The sequence below is a fragment of the Brachyistius frenatus genome, unplaced genomic scaffold (assembly GCF_029030835.1).
Source record: "Brachyistius frenatus isolate BFR_SWC_R1_liver_20210118 unplaced genomic scaffold, ASM2903083v1 Contig_14, whole genome shotgun sequence".
In the NCBI taxonomy this organism is placed as follows: domain Eukaryota; kingdom Metazoa; phylum Chordata; class Actinopteri; family Embiotocidae; genus Brachyistius; species Brachyistius frenatus.
In genome coordinates, this window is record NW_027210613.1 from 5,358,417 (window position 1) to 5,375,615 (window position 17,199).

General features: G+C 39.0%; 1 protein-coding gene across 1 annotated transcript in view; it reads right to left on the bottom strand.

Annotated features, from left to right (window-relative positions):
- col14a1a (collagen, type XIV, alpha 1a) overlaps positions 1-17,199 on the bottom strand; it is a 130,403-nt gene that overhangs the window by 102,673 nt on the left and 10,531 nt on the right. The window contains exons 3-5 of the mRNA XM_069693235.1: positions 14,320-14,436; positions 8,140-8,283; positions 7,021-7,116 (exon numbers count right to left, since the gene is read on the bottom strand). Coding sequence (XP_069549336.1) covers positions 7,021-7,116; positions 8,140-8,283; positions 14,320-14,436 — 357 coding nt within the window. The remainder of the gene's footprint in view (positions 1-7,020; positions 7,117-8,139; positions 8,284-14,319; positions 14,437-17,199) is intronic.

Here is a 17,199-nt window from a genome sequence, read left to right on the forward strand (position 1 = left end):
CACACACACACACACACACACACACACACACACACACACACACACTCTGAAGTCCTCTCATTTAATATTATGCAGCTGTCCAAATAATGGCTATTACTTTTGAAGAAACATTGTTCAGGGCCAATTTCCAAAGAAAATATATTACTGTCTTACACACGGGTGCATTAATGGATTCATTCTTGCTTTTTTTTAAGCAAAACACAGATATGTATTGTTATTGGCTGCAGACTTCCTTACTCACTTTATTTTGGATGAAACGTGAATGAAACCAGCAGCAACAGCAAACTGTTAAGATAGTAGATAACCAAAGCAAAATCAATTGTTTTTAAAGATTATTTTTTGGCATTTGGCTTTTATTCGGAAGGAGTCATAGAGACAGCCAGAAACTGTGGGGAAAGAGAGCAAGAGAATGATGTGCAGTAAAGTTCCTGCCAGGTAGGAATCGAACCAAGGGGCTCACACCTACTCCGCTGTTGGGTCACTGAAAATGTATTGGCTTTAACTTATTAAATATACAATTTTAGGTTAATCCAGTTTATAGTAAAGTATGACAGAGAAAGCGACAAATAAAAACAAGTCCTCCAACCTGTTTTTGCCTCATTTTGCTGTAAATAAACTTCATAGGGAACCTTTAAAACTACAATGAATTGTGTGGAAATGACAGACAGGATTTGCAGTCAAGTGATGTTTATCATTTCGAGAAAAAAAAGATAAGAGCAATCTTTCTTTGGGGAAAGCAGCTACTGAAAGCACTCTGGTATAATTTCCGTAGGATTCACAGAATCAAGTGAACAAAAATGGCCGCCTTGTGAAATGATGTCATTTATATTGTAATAGCCTTACACAGCCTTACACAGTATTTGCTCAGCCTCTTTGTCACAGTCCAAAATGGAAAGAGTACATGCTGATGTTTTGACACTTTGGACCATGAGAATAAAGAATGAACATCAAACACTGAGCCATTTTTTTTAATGCAGGCAGTTGATTTAGGAACCCAGAGAGAGTCTTTTGCTGGCAAAGATAAAACTGTCAGAAACAAGTGGAAAGTGAGCGAATGACAAACTTTGCTTTGATCCCAGCTGAAAAGAAGCTAAACATGTTTTTTTTTTATACATTATCATAATCTTTCCATAAATTAGAGGTTATGATGTGCTGTCTCTGTTGTACCTGATCTGCTTTTCCCCCATTTAGTTCAAAATGGATCTATCCTGATGTTATCACAAGCAGATTTCCAACATCCTGAAATAAAAGTTTTCTTGGAGAAATGAATATTTCCAAGACAAATGGGAATCTAAAGTTTGTTTTGTATTAGGACTGAGGTGGTGGGAAGAGAAATGAGACCATTTGCATCAGTTGGATTAGTTTTGTCCTGCAGTTTTACAGATGAAATTTTCAAGTTACACAAATTAACTTGTCACGAGAAGATATTTGCCACGTATCAACTGCAGGAACTTTCCCAGGGACTATGAAACGTTTGAGGAACTGTGTTTCCACAACAGGGACCAGGATCTAAATTAGGCTTTACCATAGCCTGTTCGAGGGGTAGTACTTTCCAAAGTGCAGGAACTTTGGGAGAGGGACTTGCAATGCTGAAAAATTCTAATTGGTTAAGTACTTGCTGCTTTTTATTTCCACTGCCATTTTTGTGGCTGCATTATGTTTTTTGTTTATTGTGCTTGGACACATCAGTACAGAGCCACAGAAGGAATCATACGACAGATAGACCGAAGATGAGTTCAAGGTTCTGTTTTGTATGATGTACAGCGAATACGTCAGCTGAATCTACAGCACAACACTAAGCTAAGCTGCCAACCACTGTAAAAACTCAGAAGAAAACAACAATGGGTTGAAGGAACCTTTTAGTTTCTTGAAAAGTAGATCCTGTGACATGGGGCATTTCTACATCAGAAAGTCTGGACCAAGGTTCCAACTAAGGGTCGTGTTTTTATTTAATTGTAAACAATTATGTCAGTTAATTTTGGATTCACGTTGCAATTTTGTGAGCAAGCTAAAGGACTTTGCAGAATTTACCTCCATCCCTGTACTTTACATTGATATTTTTTTTTTTTTTTTTTTTTTTTTGTAGACAGTGTGTGTCTGCTGTTGGCGTGTTATTGATACAGCCAGTAGCCCTTCTGTTTGAATGGAGAAAAATTAAGGAAAACGTTAATTTCATTGTGTCATAATTATTATGATGACGTTACAACCTTATTTTACTCTTAAAAATTAAGTTCTAAGTTTTGTCATTTTTGGACTTTTTTCAAGCTGACTTTCATTTCTTAAAAAAAAATGAATTACAGTTAAATGCTATCCTCTATTGTTTATTAACAATGATGATACACTAACTCAATTTTCTGTAACTGGTCCAAAAGTTAGAACCATCCTGAAAGTGTTTTCACGCCTCAAACAAACTGAACCTGGGTTTAGTTTGATCTGGACCGAGACCACCTCTTTTGACCAAATTTTGGTGCTTTAGTCCGGACTGAGGTCAAAGACACCTTTCACACCTGCTATTTTGGTTCTGACCAAACTGAAAAGGCTGAAGGTTCGGTTCAAGGTGGGTGTAAAAGGACTCTAAGAGTTCTGAGGACTTTGGGTGGAAATGCAACTATATAGATCACAAAAAGTAGATATTGAAGTCTGCACTTCTGTAATCTTACTGCGTACACAGAGAGTGCATTCAAAGAATTTCTTTTTCTTTCACTAACCTGCTGAGATGTCATTTTAAGATGTATGAATGATTTATGTATATTTTCACAGGAACAATGTATATTTTTCTGACTGCCTCTGTCTTTGCCACCTTATGATTCACCCATATCCTGCCTCTCTTCAGGTGTAGTCTGAATATAGTAAAAAAAAAAAATCCTCCTTTTGAACAGTGTAATGATCAAAGCAGCACGTTACTGTGTTTAATTTTTCAATTATCACTTGTAGAGGGAAACACAGCAGGTGTGCTGTCTATTTATAGTAATTATTGGTGGTGTGGGATAAGGGTAAGGCAATTATGCTTCACAGTAAAAATCTTTCTCGAATGTTATTAATTTGGAGTGCATGAAGAACAACTTCACTGATTTGACAGAATGATATAACACTTCATTTAGCGGTAGCAAATAACTAAGAGCCAATCCTACTGATTCAGCAGTAAATGTGCAAACTGCAAGGATGTCATTGCATCACAGTAAATTGTGTAAATTTCCTCTTGTAGAGGAAAATGCAGTTTTGTCTTCTATAATTTGAGTTTAACCCTCTCGCTGTCCTCGGGTCAAATTGACCCGCAGCTGTGTTCAACCAAGTTCTATTTTATTTTTATATTTTATATTATAGGAGGCTGTGAGGTTTTCTTTAAAGAAACCCTCACGTCCCCCTTGTCACCAATGATCCCAAAAAATATAAAAATAAAATAGAACTTGGTTGAACACAGCTGCGGATCAATTTGACCCGAGGACAGCGGGAGGGTTAATTCCTATCCTGCACTATAGTTCAGGTATTTAAATCCCTGTAGCGTGCCATGGTGTATATATTGCTTTTCTCAAAAGAAAACAATGCAGCAAAAAGAAAAAAACAAATGTCAGACACTTCAAAAAGAGGAATTCTCTTCCAGCAGTAAGCAGGTTAATTCACTGAATTGATATAGAGGCTGTACAAAATGCTTCAGTCATGAGTCCCTGACCGATAGTTCCAATCATCAACTTTTAGGCCATACAGACCTACAAATGACTTTCATCCGTATTAGAGACTTGGACAGACTACAAACTACAATCCAAGGTAAAGTATCCCTTAACAGTCTTTTCTGTTTGCTCAGAGCCAGAGTCAGTCAATGACACCCCAAGAGCAGACAGAAAATTAGTTTCATTTAAAGCTGTGGGAACGGACGAACTGTATTTAGTTCAGAGCAGCCTGTGCTTCTGCTCTGCAAGATATGGTTAAGTAATTTGTAGGGTATCTTTAGAACAAAAGTGGGTGGCTAAGGTGGTTCTTCTACTGAGAGCGGAAGAAGTTTCATGGTACTTACTTTGGCTAATGGCCCTCTGCCCTCTGCTTTAAAACACATCCACCCAATTTTATCCACCTTACTGATATGCTCACAACCACAGTTGTTTGTGTTCTCAATTGTTTGACCTTTGCCTACTAAGCTGGGATGTTCAACATAAAGCATTTCCCAAAAAGCCACTGTTGTTTTACAGAAACTGCCTCCTAATAAAATTACTGCAATTTCTTTCCAAATATTTTGAGACGGAAGTGTGACACACACGTATAGATAGTAGTGTACACACAGCTGGCTTGAGTGCAAAAAGATGATGTCTGGAATACACAAACACACAAACACACACAGATCAGAGAAAAGATGGGAGTGTGAGCCAGCTGTTAATGAAATGTTTTGTAAATAACCCACCCTGACATGAAAGAAAGCTGATTACTGCTCTGGAACAAAGTGCTGATGGGGTTAGCATCGCCAATACACACACAAGCACACCTATACACACACAGAGGAAGACTTTCTGATGCATCAAGAAAAGACCATCTCTGGAGCTCGGTGGGACATTGTTATTATCACTGTACAACATAAATACACACACACAGAGCATGATAGAGAAGGGAAGAAAGAAAGGCAGTCACATGTTACAGCGCAACATAAAAGGGTGTCTTCTATTGATCCACAGTGACATATTATCACCATCACTACAGTAAACAAAGCTGTGCACACGCACACGCACACACACACACACACACACACGCACGCACGCACGCACGCACGCACGCACGCGCACACACACACACACACACACACACACACAGTGCATTCACAAATTCTACTGAAGCACAGCAGGATATTATTATAATCCCCAACAGGTAGGAGGCAGAACACCAATCAAGGTCACCTCTGCTGCAGTGAATGGTGAGAGGCTCTGATAATAGCAGACTGGAGGAAATCTAGCTTTATAATCTGCCTACTGACAGGCAGGAGAAGAGGAGGACAGCAGGAGAAACAAAGAAGAACAAAACATCAAAGACCTGAATCTCTGTGTGCGTGTGTAGTGCGATGATTTTTTTTTTTTTTTTTTTTTAATTAATTTTTGTTTCCATAAAGGTCCACTTTCCTTTCGGGTCCACTGGTAATCAAAGTTTATTTTTGTAAATAAGGTCATGTGACTTTTATAACAACAAATGCAGTTCTGCTTTGACACATGATGTTGTCCTCTGAGGTTTAATGAAGAGTAAGTAAAAAATAAATGTGACTTTAAATGTCCAAATGTAACCACGCAATCAATTTATGATATGATTGTAACTGCTACAATGAACCACAAAATCAGACAGTGTAAGTTCAAAACAAGTCAACTGAAATGACCATCTTTTGTAAAACAACACTTCTATTTAAACTTTTCATAAAAATGTTGTTTTTGTTTTTATTGTGTTTCAAGTCTTGTCAGGATGGTAAAGTGAATACAGTGAAAGTAAAGCATTTTAGTGCTTAGTTGGAAACTAAATATATAATCTCTAACATAATATAGGCGTGGAAATCAAACTTTATTTATTGTGAATTCATTATTTTTCTATAACTCAGGAAGCAGGTTAATACACTATAATAAGAGACTGCAGACAATATGAAATTTGTGATTTACTATCAATGTGTTTTCCACCCAAGAGCCAATTTAGTATGCATTCGATATGAATTGCTCTCTGATTTTCTATGTGTGTGTGTGTGTGTGTGTGTGTGTGTGTGTGTGTGTGTGTGTGTGTGTGTGTGTGTGTGTGTGTGTGTGTGTGTGTGTGTGTGTGTGTGTGTGTGTGTGTGTGTGTGTGTGTGTGTGGCCGTGTGTTGCTCTCCTGCTACATCAGCAACTATGCAGTTCACATATAGCATTACATTAAAATTGTGAAAATTATGTACAAGGGTTATAGTCCATAAATATGATGACACAGTGTACATGCATTGAAATTGAGGCTGTAGTGATTTCTAAACCACCACATTCTCTTAGAGCCCTATGACAACGATCAAAAAAACAAATAATAAAGCAGCTTAAAGTAAGTGTAACTGAGTAATGAGATTTTGTCTTTGTGTACACTTTAGGCATGAAAGCTATGGTAAACAAGGTCACAGAAAATGACGTTTAAATCTTGTAAAAACAATCACATTCACGCACCAGCAGCCATTACTGTCTCAAATTTGGCCACAAGCATCGTTCTTGTCTGAGTCTGCACTTAACCAGCTTCATCTTTCTCTCATACACACATTAGCATGCACAGAAAACTATATTACAACAATAAATTATTCTAAAGCCTCGTTTATGGGAAAGAAATCCAGAGACAGGACAGGTGCTGTGCAAGTACACTCAAAGAAGAAAACGAACACATTCCTTTCTTCTCTCATTGCACAAAGAAGAGGTTGAAATATAAGGTATTTAAATGTCAGGACATCAGTGCTGCCAACTGAAAGAACATCTTGGTTTCAATAATAAACAGACGGAAAGCCAGACGTCTTGCACAGGAGGGGGGAGCTCAGATTAACAGGCAACCACACAGACACCAACGAGTGGCGTGGGTCACTCGCCTAATATCAAAAGTTGCAGTGGAGGGCTAAAAAGTTTCCACAAATCACATCTGTGAGTGATTCGCCAGCAAGGCATAGATGGTTTTGGCATCTCTGCTCTCACTTGTTGGGTAAGTAGACCACCAGGCTGATGTCTGCCTGGGTATTGCTTTAAAAAGGTGGATTTCGCTGTTCGCCGGCTGCACACAAACTCTGCAAGGGGGGAAACGCTTCGCAGTGGGATCCAACCGGACATGGACACACACCCACGCTCATATTTTTGGCTTTCTGATCGATGGAGCTGGTGTTAAAGACAGCACCGACGGCTATTTTTCCTACCTCCAAGCATCACTATGGCAACTGACTGGAGGATTCTTTAACCACAAGTCCAATTTGTCAGCGCTATTCATTTTATTTATACGTTCATGCGAGCGTAAGATTTGCGTATGTATTCCTCTCCTGGAAACAGTGTTTGTGTGCGTTTGTCCTACCTCCTGTGATCTCATTGGCATCCTCAGGAGGTCCAACTGAATCAGTCAGCCTGTGGGGCTCAGTCTTGTCTGATCCTTCACTCTCACCTCTTTCACCTGCAGGAGATAGAGCAAATTCATTGTTAGCAGAATCCTAACGGTTATCGTAGAGTCCCTTTTGATCTGAGTCTGCATATACTGATGAGGTACAGTTAAAGACAAGTGATTAAAACAGAGCAGGGCAGAATACAGTGGAGAAAACACTGGGTCAAAGTGGAGTGCAACATTACAGAGAGGAGAAGGAGGAGGAGAAGGAGAAGGAGAAGACAAGACGAAGAAGGAGAGAAGAGAAGAGAAGAGAAGAGAAGAGAAGAGAAGAGAAGAGAAGAGAAGAGAAGAGAAGAGAAGAGAAGAGAAGAGAAGAGAAGAGAAGAGAAGAGAAGAGAAGAGAAGAGAAGAGAAGAGAAGAGAAGAGAAGAGAAGAGAAGAGAAGAGAAGAGAAGAGAAGGAGAAAGAGTAGGAGTAGGAGAAGGAGAAGGAGAAGGAGAAGGAGAAGGAGAAGGAAAAGGAGAAGGAGAAAGAGAAAGAGAAAGAGAAAAAGAAAGAGAAAGAGAAAGAGAAAGAGAAGGGGAGGGTGGAAGAGAAGGAGAAGGAGAAGAGGGACAATGAAAAGACAAGAGAAGAAGACAAGAGAAGGACAAGACAAGACGAGAAGGAAAAGGAAAAGGAGAGGGGGGAGGAGAAGGAGAAGAAAAGTCAGGGAGAAGAAAAGACCGAAGGAGAATTGGAAGGAGAGGCAGAAGAAGACAGACAAAGAGAAGGAGAAGAGTAGAGATTAAAAAGGCAGCAGGGTTTGGAGATAAGAAGACACAAGGAGAAAGAAATCGAGACAAACACAGATGAGAAGAAAGACAACAGAGGAAGGAGGGGGGAAATGAGAGGAGAGGCAACAACAAGAAATCTGAGAGGAGGAAAAAAGACAAGTGGCATATCAGAATGAAGTTTAGTAGATAGGAACAAGGTAAAACATATTTGAGAGAATAGTACAGTCATGTAGAAGATAACAGTGTTCAGTATGAGTACAATAGAGAGGAGTACAGCACAAGAACAGAAGGCAAAAGTAAAAATGCATGAACCAACCTTTATATCTACCCTGAAGAGGTCTGCTCTGCTCGCTGCCGCTGACAGCGATGACACTGACAGTGTAGTGTTTAGTGGGACTGTAGTCTGTTATGAACACCTTAGTGTCCGATTTTGATGCTATGATCTCCCTCTGCTGACCACCTGACAGAGAGAAGAAGATATAGAGGCAGAGAGGCAAAGGTTAGACCCGTGGATATTTTAATCTGTATTGCTAATTTCTTGTTGTGTTCAGCTGCTTGGGAGGAAAATATTAGTATTCTGGTGACCGAGCCAATATGAAGTTAATTCAGCAGAGCAGCTGATTAATATTCTGCATTCTGGAAGCAGAAGGAAACATTACTTTCAAGGTCGTAATGTTTTTTTTCACTGCGGATGTGCTTCTGTGTGATTGTTCTTCGACTTCTGATAAATACCAAAAAGAAAAAGAAAGTTCTTTTGCGGGTTCGAAGTGAATTTGTTGTTGTTTATTTCTATTGGAAGTGGTTGACCCTTAGACACAGAGTAAAAGGTCAGAGGTAGTTTTGATTAGTTTCAGTTGCCCCTAAAAAATAAACTGTCGATCCTCATATAGAAACAGTTTGTGTTTTTGTGTTTTGTGTTTTGTGTGTGTGTGTGTGTGTGTGTGTGTGTGTGTGTGTGTGTGTGTGTGTGTGTGTGTGTGTGTGTGTGTGTGTGTGTGTGTGTGTGTGTGTGTGTGTGTGTGTGTGTGTGTGTGTGTGTGTGTATCCTCGACTCAGATGTTAATCTCCATCAGGCCAACAGGTTGCATTATCGCCCTCTTTTAATTTTGACACTGCAATCAATCTGGCCATCAATAAGGTGTGTGTGTGTGTGTGTGTGTGTGTGTGTGTGTGTGTGTGTGTGTGTGTGTGTGTGTGTGTGTGTGTGTGTGTGTGTGTGTGTGTGTGTGTGTGTGTGTGTGTGTGTGTGTGTGTGTGTGTGTGTGTGTGTGTACGAGCGTCTTCCTCAGCTCTTCTGTCCCCGCCATTTGATGACTAATGACACCTGTGGGAAGGGGGAGATAAATCCTCTTGAAGGCGACTGCAGATCAGGTGCACTGATCAACTGCACAAACTGAGGGCTGAGTCTGTGCAGACGAAACAAACCGCCATCAATCAACCAAACATCAGGACTCCAGTTGAAGGGCATTCACTCGGTCGTCATATGACAACTTTTGCAAGCACCGAGAGTTCATGTCTCAGTTTCCTCAGAGATTTCTTCAAAACTTTATTTCCAGACCTTCTCTAACCTATATAGATCTCCTTCACGACTGAAATAGATGTATTAGGTGACAAAGACTTCACCTGAATCTCTTGTTTAAAAGGTTCAGGTCAGGTTCCATTATTTGTACCCGTGAGGTAGATTTGGTTTGCAGCACCCAGCTTGACACATTTTACAAACAACAATAAACAACCTTGATAAAAGTGCTCAAGGTTCCAGCAACTAAAAATAGAATAGATTATAAAAAATAAAAATAAATTATTGTGTGTGTGTGTGTGTGTGTGTGTGTGTGTGTGTGTGTGTGTGTGTGTGTGTGTGTGTGTGTGTGTGTGTGTGTGTGTGTGTGTGTGTGTGTGTGTGTGTGTGTGTGTGTGTGTGTGTGTGTGTGTGTGTGTGTGTGTGTGTGTGTGTGTGTGTGTGTGTGTGTGTGTGTGTGTGTGTGTGTGCAATGTTGCTCCGACTTCATCTGAGTGAAGGCTGCTGGGACAAAAATATTTTTATATTGCTTTGTTCTGTACTTTGGGACTGTAAACCCTTATTCAGAACAAAGAAGCTGATATTCACTCTGCAAATAGGTGGGAGTCCTCATTTAAAATCAAAACAGTTATACGCTGTAACTGTCTTCTGTACAGGGACGCTGGGTTGAGCTGTGACTCACCAATCAGCCTACATGACGTTTTCATGGGAACAACTGGCACTCATTCTTTACCACAAAAGGTGCATGAATCATCCTCCCTGATTTCCATTTCCCACTGAAACGATTAAAGACTACTGAATGTGAGGTGTTAAAGGCCACCTACTGTCACATTTGTGTTAAAAATGGCAGTTAGCTTGTCAGAAAAACGGGAAACAGGCAGACACAGCCGATCAGCCAATCAGACTGTCTCCTAAGATGAGAAACTCACCATCAAGCATCTCAAAAAGCTTCAATATGTTGTATTTTATTTATGTAATACTTATACACAAAGAATTTACCATTTATTATTTTAGAAGGCATTAGGTGACATGCTGTAGCAACACAAAAGTTCTATCATTTATTCTGCACTTCACATACACAGAAACTTTGCTCACTGCCTGGCAAACTAGAAAAATTGCATTTGTGCACAAGTGGTGTATATTTATCACAAGTGGTGTATATTTATTCATCCAACAAATATATCCATCCATCTATCATCTTCTGCTTATACGGGGTCGGGTCGCGGTGGCAGCAGGCCAAGCAAGCTGACCCAGACTTCCCTCTCCCCCGCAACATCTTCCAACTCATCCTGGGGGATCCCGAGGCGTTCCCAGGCCAGCTGGGAGATATAATCCCTCCAGCTTGTCCTGGGTTTTCCCCAGGATCTACTGCCATTTGGGCGTGCCCGGAAAACCTCCAGAGGGAGGTGCCCAGGAGGCATCCCGATCAGATGCCCGAACCGACTCAGCTGACTCCTTTTGACGTGAAGGAGTAGCGCCTCAACTCCAAGTTCCCTCCTGAGCCCGGCCACCCTACGGAGGAAACTCGTTTTGGCCGTTTGTAGCCATGACCTCCTTCTTTCGGTCATGACCCAGAGCTCGTGACCATCGGTCAGGTTCGGAACACATATATACATTCCTCCAAAATGCTGAATTAATCCTTTAAATTGGTTTAAAGCCTAGAACATTTGCTCAACACTGACTTAACTATAACAACATAAATGCAATTTGTTTCTATGATATCTAAAAGCTTTCATGAGTAGCAACGTGCATCAATTGTGGACAACTCCTTAAAATCATAATTTCTCCATCTCATATACTATAGTAATTAAGTATTAATTAATATCAAATAATATTTGACATCCATGCCAAACTACTGATGCTTTACTTGCTTTACAAACCAGAATAAATACAAAAAGTTGGCTGGAATTTCATGGCACTCTGCTTAACATGAAGGCTTTATAACAAATGTAAAAAAGACCTGGTGTCATCAGAAAAGACACAGTCATGTTCCTTTTCCTTACTGTGGCTAACAACATGCATAAAGCAACAGCAAACAACTTTATAAGAAAGCCAAAAGTACTGTAGACAAAGACCATAATGTATAACACACTAAAATGAGTGAGTTAATGATGAGTTATACAATAAATAGCACAGCTTGAGAGAAAGTATGATGTTAAAAACCTGTTCGCTTCTACCTCATAACATGTCTCCACTGTTATTTCTGATATAATCCATGACCTACACCCACCAAATATCATAGTGGAAGTTACACTCCTCAGTCTTTGACTTTTTTCTTCTTTGAAGTTCAATTTTAATCACGTCATCAGCTTTGCAGAATGTGAGTCTGAATTTTATTTTCCAGTGGGGGGATAAGGTCAGTGTTGCCTCTTGTATCTGAAATATAACAACCACCATATCTGCAGTTCACAGTTTGAAACTAAAAAAACTCACCTGAATAAGTGACTCAAAGGTGAGATTTTTCTTTTCTATGAAGTATTTTCAAACAGTATATTGAAAGAAAACAGGAAAACAGACTTCATGGATGAAGACTGACTTGTAAGTTTTGGAAATGTGTGTCTGGTTAAGTGTTCAACGTCAGCGAGCAGCTTTCTGGCTTCTCTGCAAAAGTGGGAGGAACTCTAAAGAAAAATCTGCTGAGTGACAAAACTACACCCTTGGTCAGTCAAATGATACATGACTGTCTGATGAGGTCAGCCAATGCAACAACATCCTGTATGTTTTGTTTTTCAAATTAAAAGTCCTCTAATTTCATGCATGGTCCAGCCAAATATAGGTTTTGATCTTGGTTGCCCAAACTCACTCCCTTATTCACTCATTCATTCCTCCCAATAGGAAGTTTACTCAATACTGAGCAGAACTTGTTTAGATAAATTTTGAGGCATGAAAAAGTTGACCAATACTACAAAGAATCTGATCCAAAAAAAAATTGCATTAGAAATATTTTATTGTATGGATGACACAAAACCCCACCATTGTTGTTTTTATACTGCGTTAAGTACTGCAGTAAATACACACACACACATATATATATATATATACCATGCATATATATATATATATGTGTGTGTGCAGTTGGCAATACTGCAACACAATCTATGATAAACCTATGGGATCATGACTGGTTTCCACTATTGGTACATTTCATTGCTGGAGAAGCAAACACACTTTCCAATACCCAAATGATTCCTCCAAATGTTCAGCAACTGAAGTTTCAGTTGTACACTATAGAAACTGAAACCTTTTTCAGCTTGGTTTGGCTTCATCTCCACTGAGATTTATAGGAATACACATAGATACCTGGCACTAATAACTAACAAACAATTATGTGTGCACACACAGACACAACACAGACTATTTGAATTTCAGGATAGTTGGCAGACTATTGAACAGACAGTAAGTGCATAGTCTAGTTTTATTCATGTACTGTCAGAGAAAAGCAAATAAACTGGACAGAGAAAAACAGGCTAAAGTTAAATACGTTTTGATGCAATGAGACATGGGTCACATTATCCACAAGGATACAACCTGATAATGGAGAAAATTGACAGGGGACAATGTTTGAATTAATATAAGTGTTAAGAATTTTTTTTTTAAATTGCTCATTTTTTGGGGAAAAAGTGAATCATCTGCTTCAACCTTAAACTTGAATCCTTATCCAGTTTCACTATTTGCTTAAACTTATGAGAAAAGAAAAGGATATTATGTCGAGCCAAAAGGTTAGCTGCTAGTGTGACAGCCCCCTTTGTGATCTAAAAGGGTGTTTTATTCTCAACAATGGCACTTCAGACAGACTTAGTAAGCTTTAATGTGGCTGTCATTCAACTCATCTGACTAAAACACACTAAGGCACAGAGGATACTGGACATCAGGACACAGGACAGGTTCATGTGGCCTCATACCTTTTTTTTTTCCATCAAAGTCATTATTTACCGCGTAGTGTAGATCAAGGACACTTTTAAAAGTCAGATTCTTTACTGCATTTGCTGAATGCCATCGAGCTGCTGTTGCACTCCTCCCTGAGAAAGCTGCAATAAATTTGAGTTTTAGTTCTCTTTTTAGCTGTCGGACGCAGCAAGAAATTGTCGGTCGAAGCATCTCTGACAAAGCATTGTTTGCAAGAAACAAGTTTTATGTTACAGAGTGCTTATTCAGTTCTACATATTAATTTTTATATTGGCTGTGAAAGAATTGTCAGCAGTGTTCAGCACAGCATTAATAACGAGAAATGTGGGCAGCGGTGCAGCCATAGTGAAGGAATTGAATTGAAGGAGGTGTAAATGTAGGTGCACTTTGATTACTATTAGGGTGATTACTGCTACACTGTGAATGCCTAAAAGAGATGAGGTCATGCTCCGTGTGTGTGTGTGTGTGTGTGTGTGTGTGTGTGTGTGTGTGTGTGTGTGTGTGTGTGTGTGTGTGTGTGTGTGTGTGTGTGTGTGTGTGTGTGTGTGTGTGTGTGTGTGTGTGTGTGTGTGTGTGTGTGTGTGCTGACTGACTGACTTCTAAACAGTGTGCAGGAAGCAGGACTTCAGGTGTCCATCATGCCTATAAGTTGATTCAATTATAAGGTAATTTAATGGTGAATGAATGACCACTATGGCCGCCACTGTCATTCAGCTGTCCTGAACTGAACTTCATCACGACTTGGTATAGGTCCTATTGTCCTGTGCACCTATCAGGCCTCTTTTTAAAAATCTGCTGACAGGCTTCACATGCGCAGGAAAAACACTCCCTTGTCTCAAATTTGGCAGAGGTGCAGGACAAACTCTGAGTAGTCCACATCTCTCAAGAGTGTAATCCTCTCAAAGGAGCTTTGATAAGAAGTAAAATACATAATCCTTCCTGACAGACAGAAAATCCAAGTCATTATGGGATCCCTCCTCCTAAATTCAAAGTTAAGTTTCACTTTTCTTTGGCATAGAAGTATTTTCATTTCCTGATGTGTATGTGTTTTGTGCATGTGTAAAAACACCCTACCTGGTATACTGTTGTAGAGAAACAGATAGCTGTCAAAGTCTCCTTTAGGCTCCTTCCATGAAACGAGGAGTATGCTTGAGCTCAGGACTTTGAAACGCAGCCTCCTCGGAGCTGGAACTGAAAAACAAATTTACAGTTAAGTCACCTTCAATAAAGAAAAGGACTCATTGGAAATTAATGATATGCTGGTGAAAGAAAATGACATTAATTTAAAAAGTTACCTGCCATCAATCAACATGTATTAATAAGAGAAAAAGTCAAGAATTGTATAAAACCCAGACCCAAAAGCTGTGATTCAAAGTGAGTTAAAGAGGAAATGAATGAATGGTTGGACAGAAGGACACAGAAAGGCCTGAGTGAATTTCAATTTTGAAGTTCCCTCAACCATTAGAGCCACAAATAAAGCAGGTCAGCATGGAGTGGAGCTCAGCTTCAGTTTGCTTCAGCTCAAAACAGCATGAAAAAGGTTTGAAAGGGAACTGATTTAGAGGAAACTATTTCCAGTCAAATTCTCTTCACAGGATTCATTCAAAGGAAAGACTAGTAAAATAAATGCATTTTTACAAACCAGTGAAAATACAAAAAAAAAAGCAAGGGTTTGTGTCTGTGCCAGTGTATGTAGGTTTAACTGTGTATCCATCTGTGATAAGGGAGAAATAATTGGTGTACATTAGCATCCTCAGCAGCTCATTACACGTTGCAGCCCCCTGTCAATGAAAACAGATCTGCAATGGCCAAAAAAAACGGTGAAAGCAGCCATTCTCCACATGAGTCTGTTGGTACATGTTGTGTTTTCTTACAAACACAGACAGCACATTTTGTCCAATCACAGTGTGGTAAAGAAGCAGAAGAGAATTTGACTGTTTCTAATCTACACACAAAAAGACAGCTAAAGCAGAAAGCAAGAACAGCGAAGACCTAAATGTGGAATACTACTAATTCACCTCAGATGAAAATAAAAGTTGCTGACATGACCTTTATGTCTGCGACACATATCACCATTTTTCTATGTTATTCTATGTTAGCTTGTGAAAGAAGGGGACACTGTCATCCATAAATCTGATGACACTACTACTACAGCCACTTTAGCTGTCAGCACTCTTTAAACTCATGAAACTGAGGATCCTTCAAAAGATATGATTATTTTATTGTATAATTGATTACACTTGATACAGTAGACCAGCATACATACAGTTTTTTGGGTCAGGATAATACTCGATATGTAGATGTGGTTGCAAATGAATTGATTAATGCAATGTACTGATTTTTCAAAGTGCCTCGTCGATGAAGAAATTGAATGAATCGCAGTATAGCTATAATCAATTGTAGCTTTTTCCTTGATTTAATTTGTTTTGTTTTTTTTTCAATTATTTGACTTAAATTCAAATAAAAAAATTTTTACAACTATTTAATTGATAGGCTCTTGGGAATTTTGGCTCATATGAACAGCTTTTGAGTCAGGGAAATGTTGAGACAACCTGACATATTTTGACTAATTTCCCCAACTGGAAGTTTATCCGTTTGCAGAAAATGTTAAATGTCATTGAATCTCTTTAAGAGGTAATAAAATTTGAAGGATCTCACACTTTAGCTGCTGACCCAAATCATCTTTCAGTTTACCGACCCTGACTCGGGTCCTTCATTTACAGTAGTGAGTGCGGACATGTAAAGACTGCATCAGGAGTGAAGAAGAAAGACATGACAAATGTAGGTGACATGATGTTGACAAACCTGAGGTGTAATGATTGGGATTTTCACTCGCAGATGAGAACAGACATCCATCTTTCTCAATGGAAAAGGCCACAAATACAAAGCCCTGGAACTTCTGAATTGTGTTATTATAAGCAGAAAAGTTATAAATTGAAGGCTCAGCCTGGTTAATTACCACATGTTAGATGATGTTGATGTTTCCAAGTTGTCTTTACACACTCAGTGTGATTTTTTTTTATTTTTTTTTTTAAACTTTTTTTCTTAGTTATACAAAAAACTTTGGTTAAGTGGAGTCACTTACAGTTACATTCACTGTAGATTCAGTCTACTTTTAGGATAATAAATAAGGTGTCATGCTTAAAATATAGTGTACAGTCCTGAATTTTTTTAATTTTGTACCTTTTTTCTGATAAAATCAATTATCACTGGAAGTAGAAAGGTTCAAAACTTCATCTTTCTGAAAATCCTTAAAATTTTAGTCATGGCGTTACCTCCTAAGCTAAAGTCAAGTTCCAACTCTTTAAGGAGCCAATCAAAACAGAATCCAGTCCCAAGTTGTCAAATGAGAACAAGTTCTTGAACTTTTCCTCGTCAGATCTTCTGATGCTGTTTGATCGTTTTGCAGAGACACAGTGCAGCACTCCACAGTTTTATGTTTGGCTTGCTTCTTTTCTTAAGTAGTCACACTATGCTACCTATCAAATGCTCAAAATGCATAGGATGAAGCGGAATAATTACACCACACAATAAGAATCTATGAATAATTTAAGTGTGTGATAGAGCTGGGTGGATTATTACTGTGCTATAATTTAGTGTGCTTGATAGTAGGTGAATTGAGTTTGCAGACAGGGTACTAATAAGCAGATGAAAATTGCCTTGAATATCTTGATCTTTGCTTTGCATTTCAATGAACACACGTGCACCCACTGAATTATATATGTTTAAAAAAAAAACGTAAGTAAAACTTGAATGAGCCAGCTACAACCCTCTTTTATGTTGTGAATGAATATCCAGAACTCCAAGTTGGAGGCAATACAAGAGACGGCAACAATGATTAATGAATATGGACCAAATTTAGGTCCAGTAAATAGTCTGAGTCACTGAGGCCTCAATGAAAAAAATGACATGCCACCAGTGTGAGAATCACACAAATCCTTTCAAAAACGACAT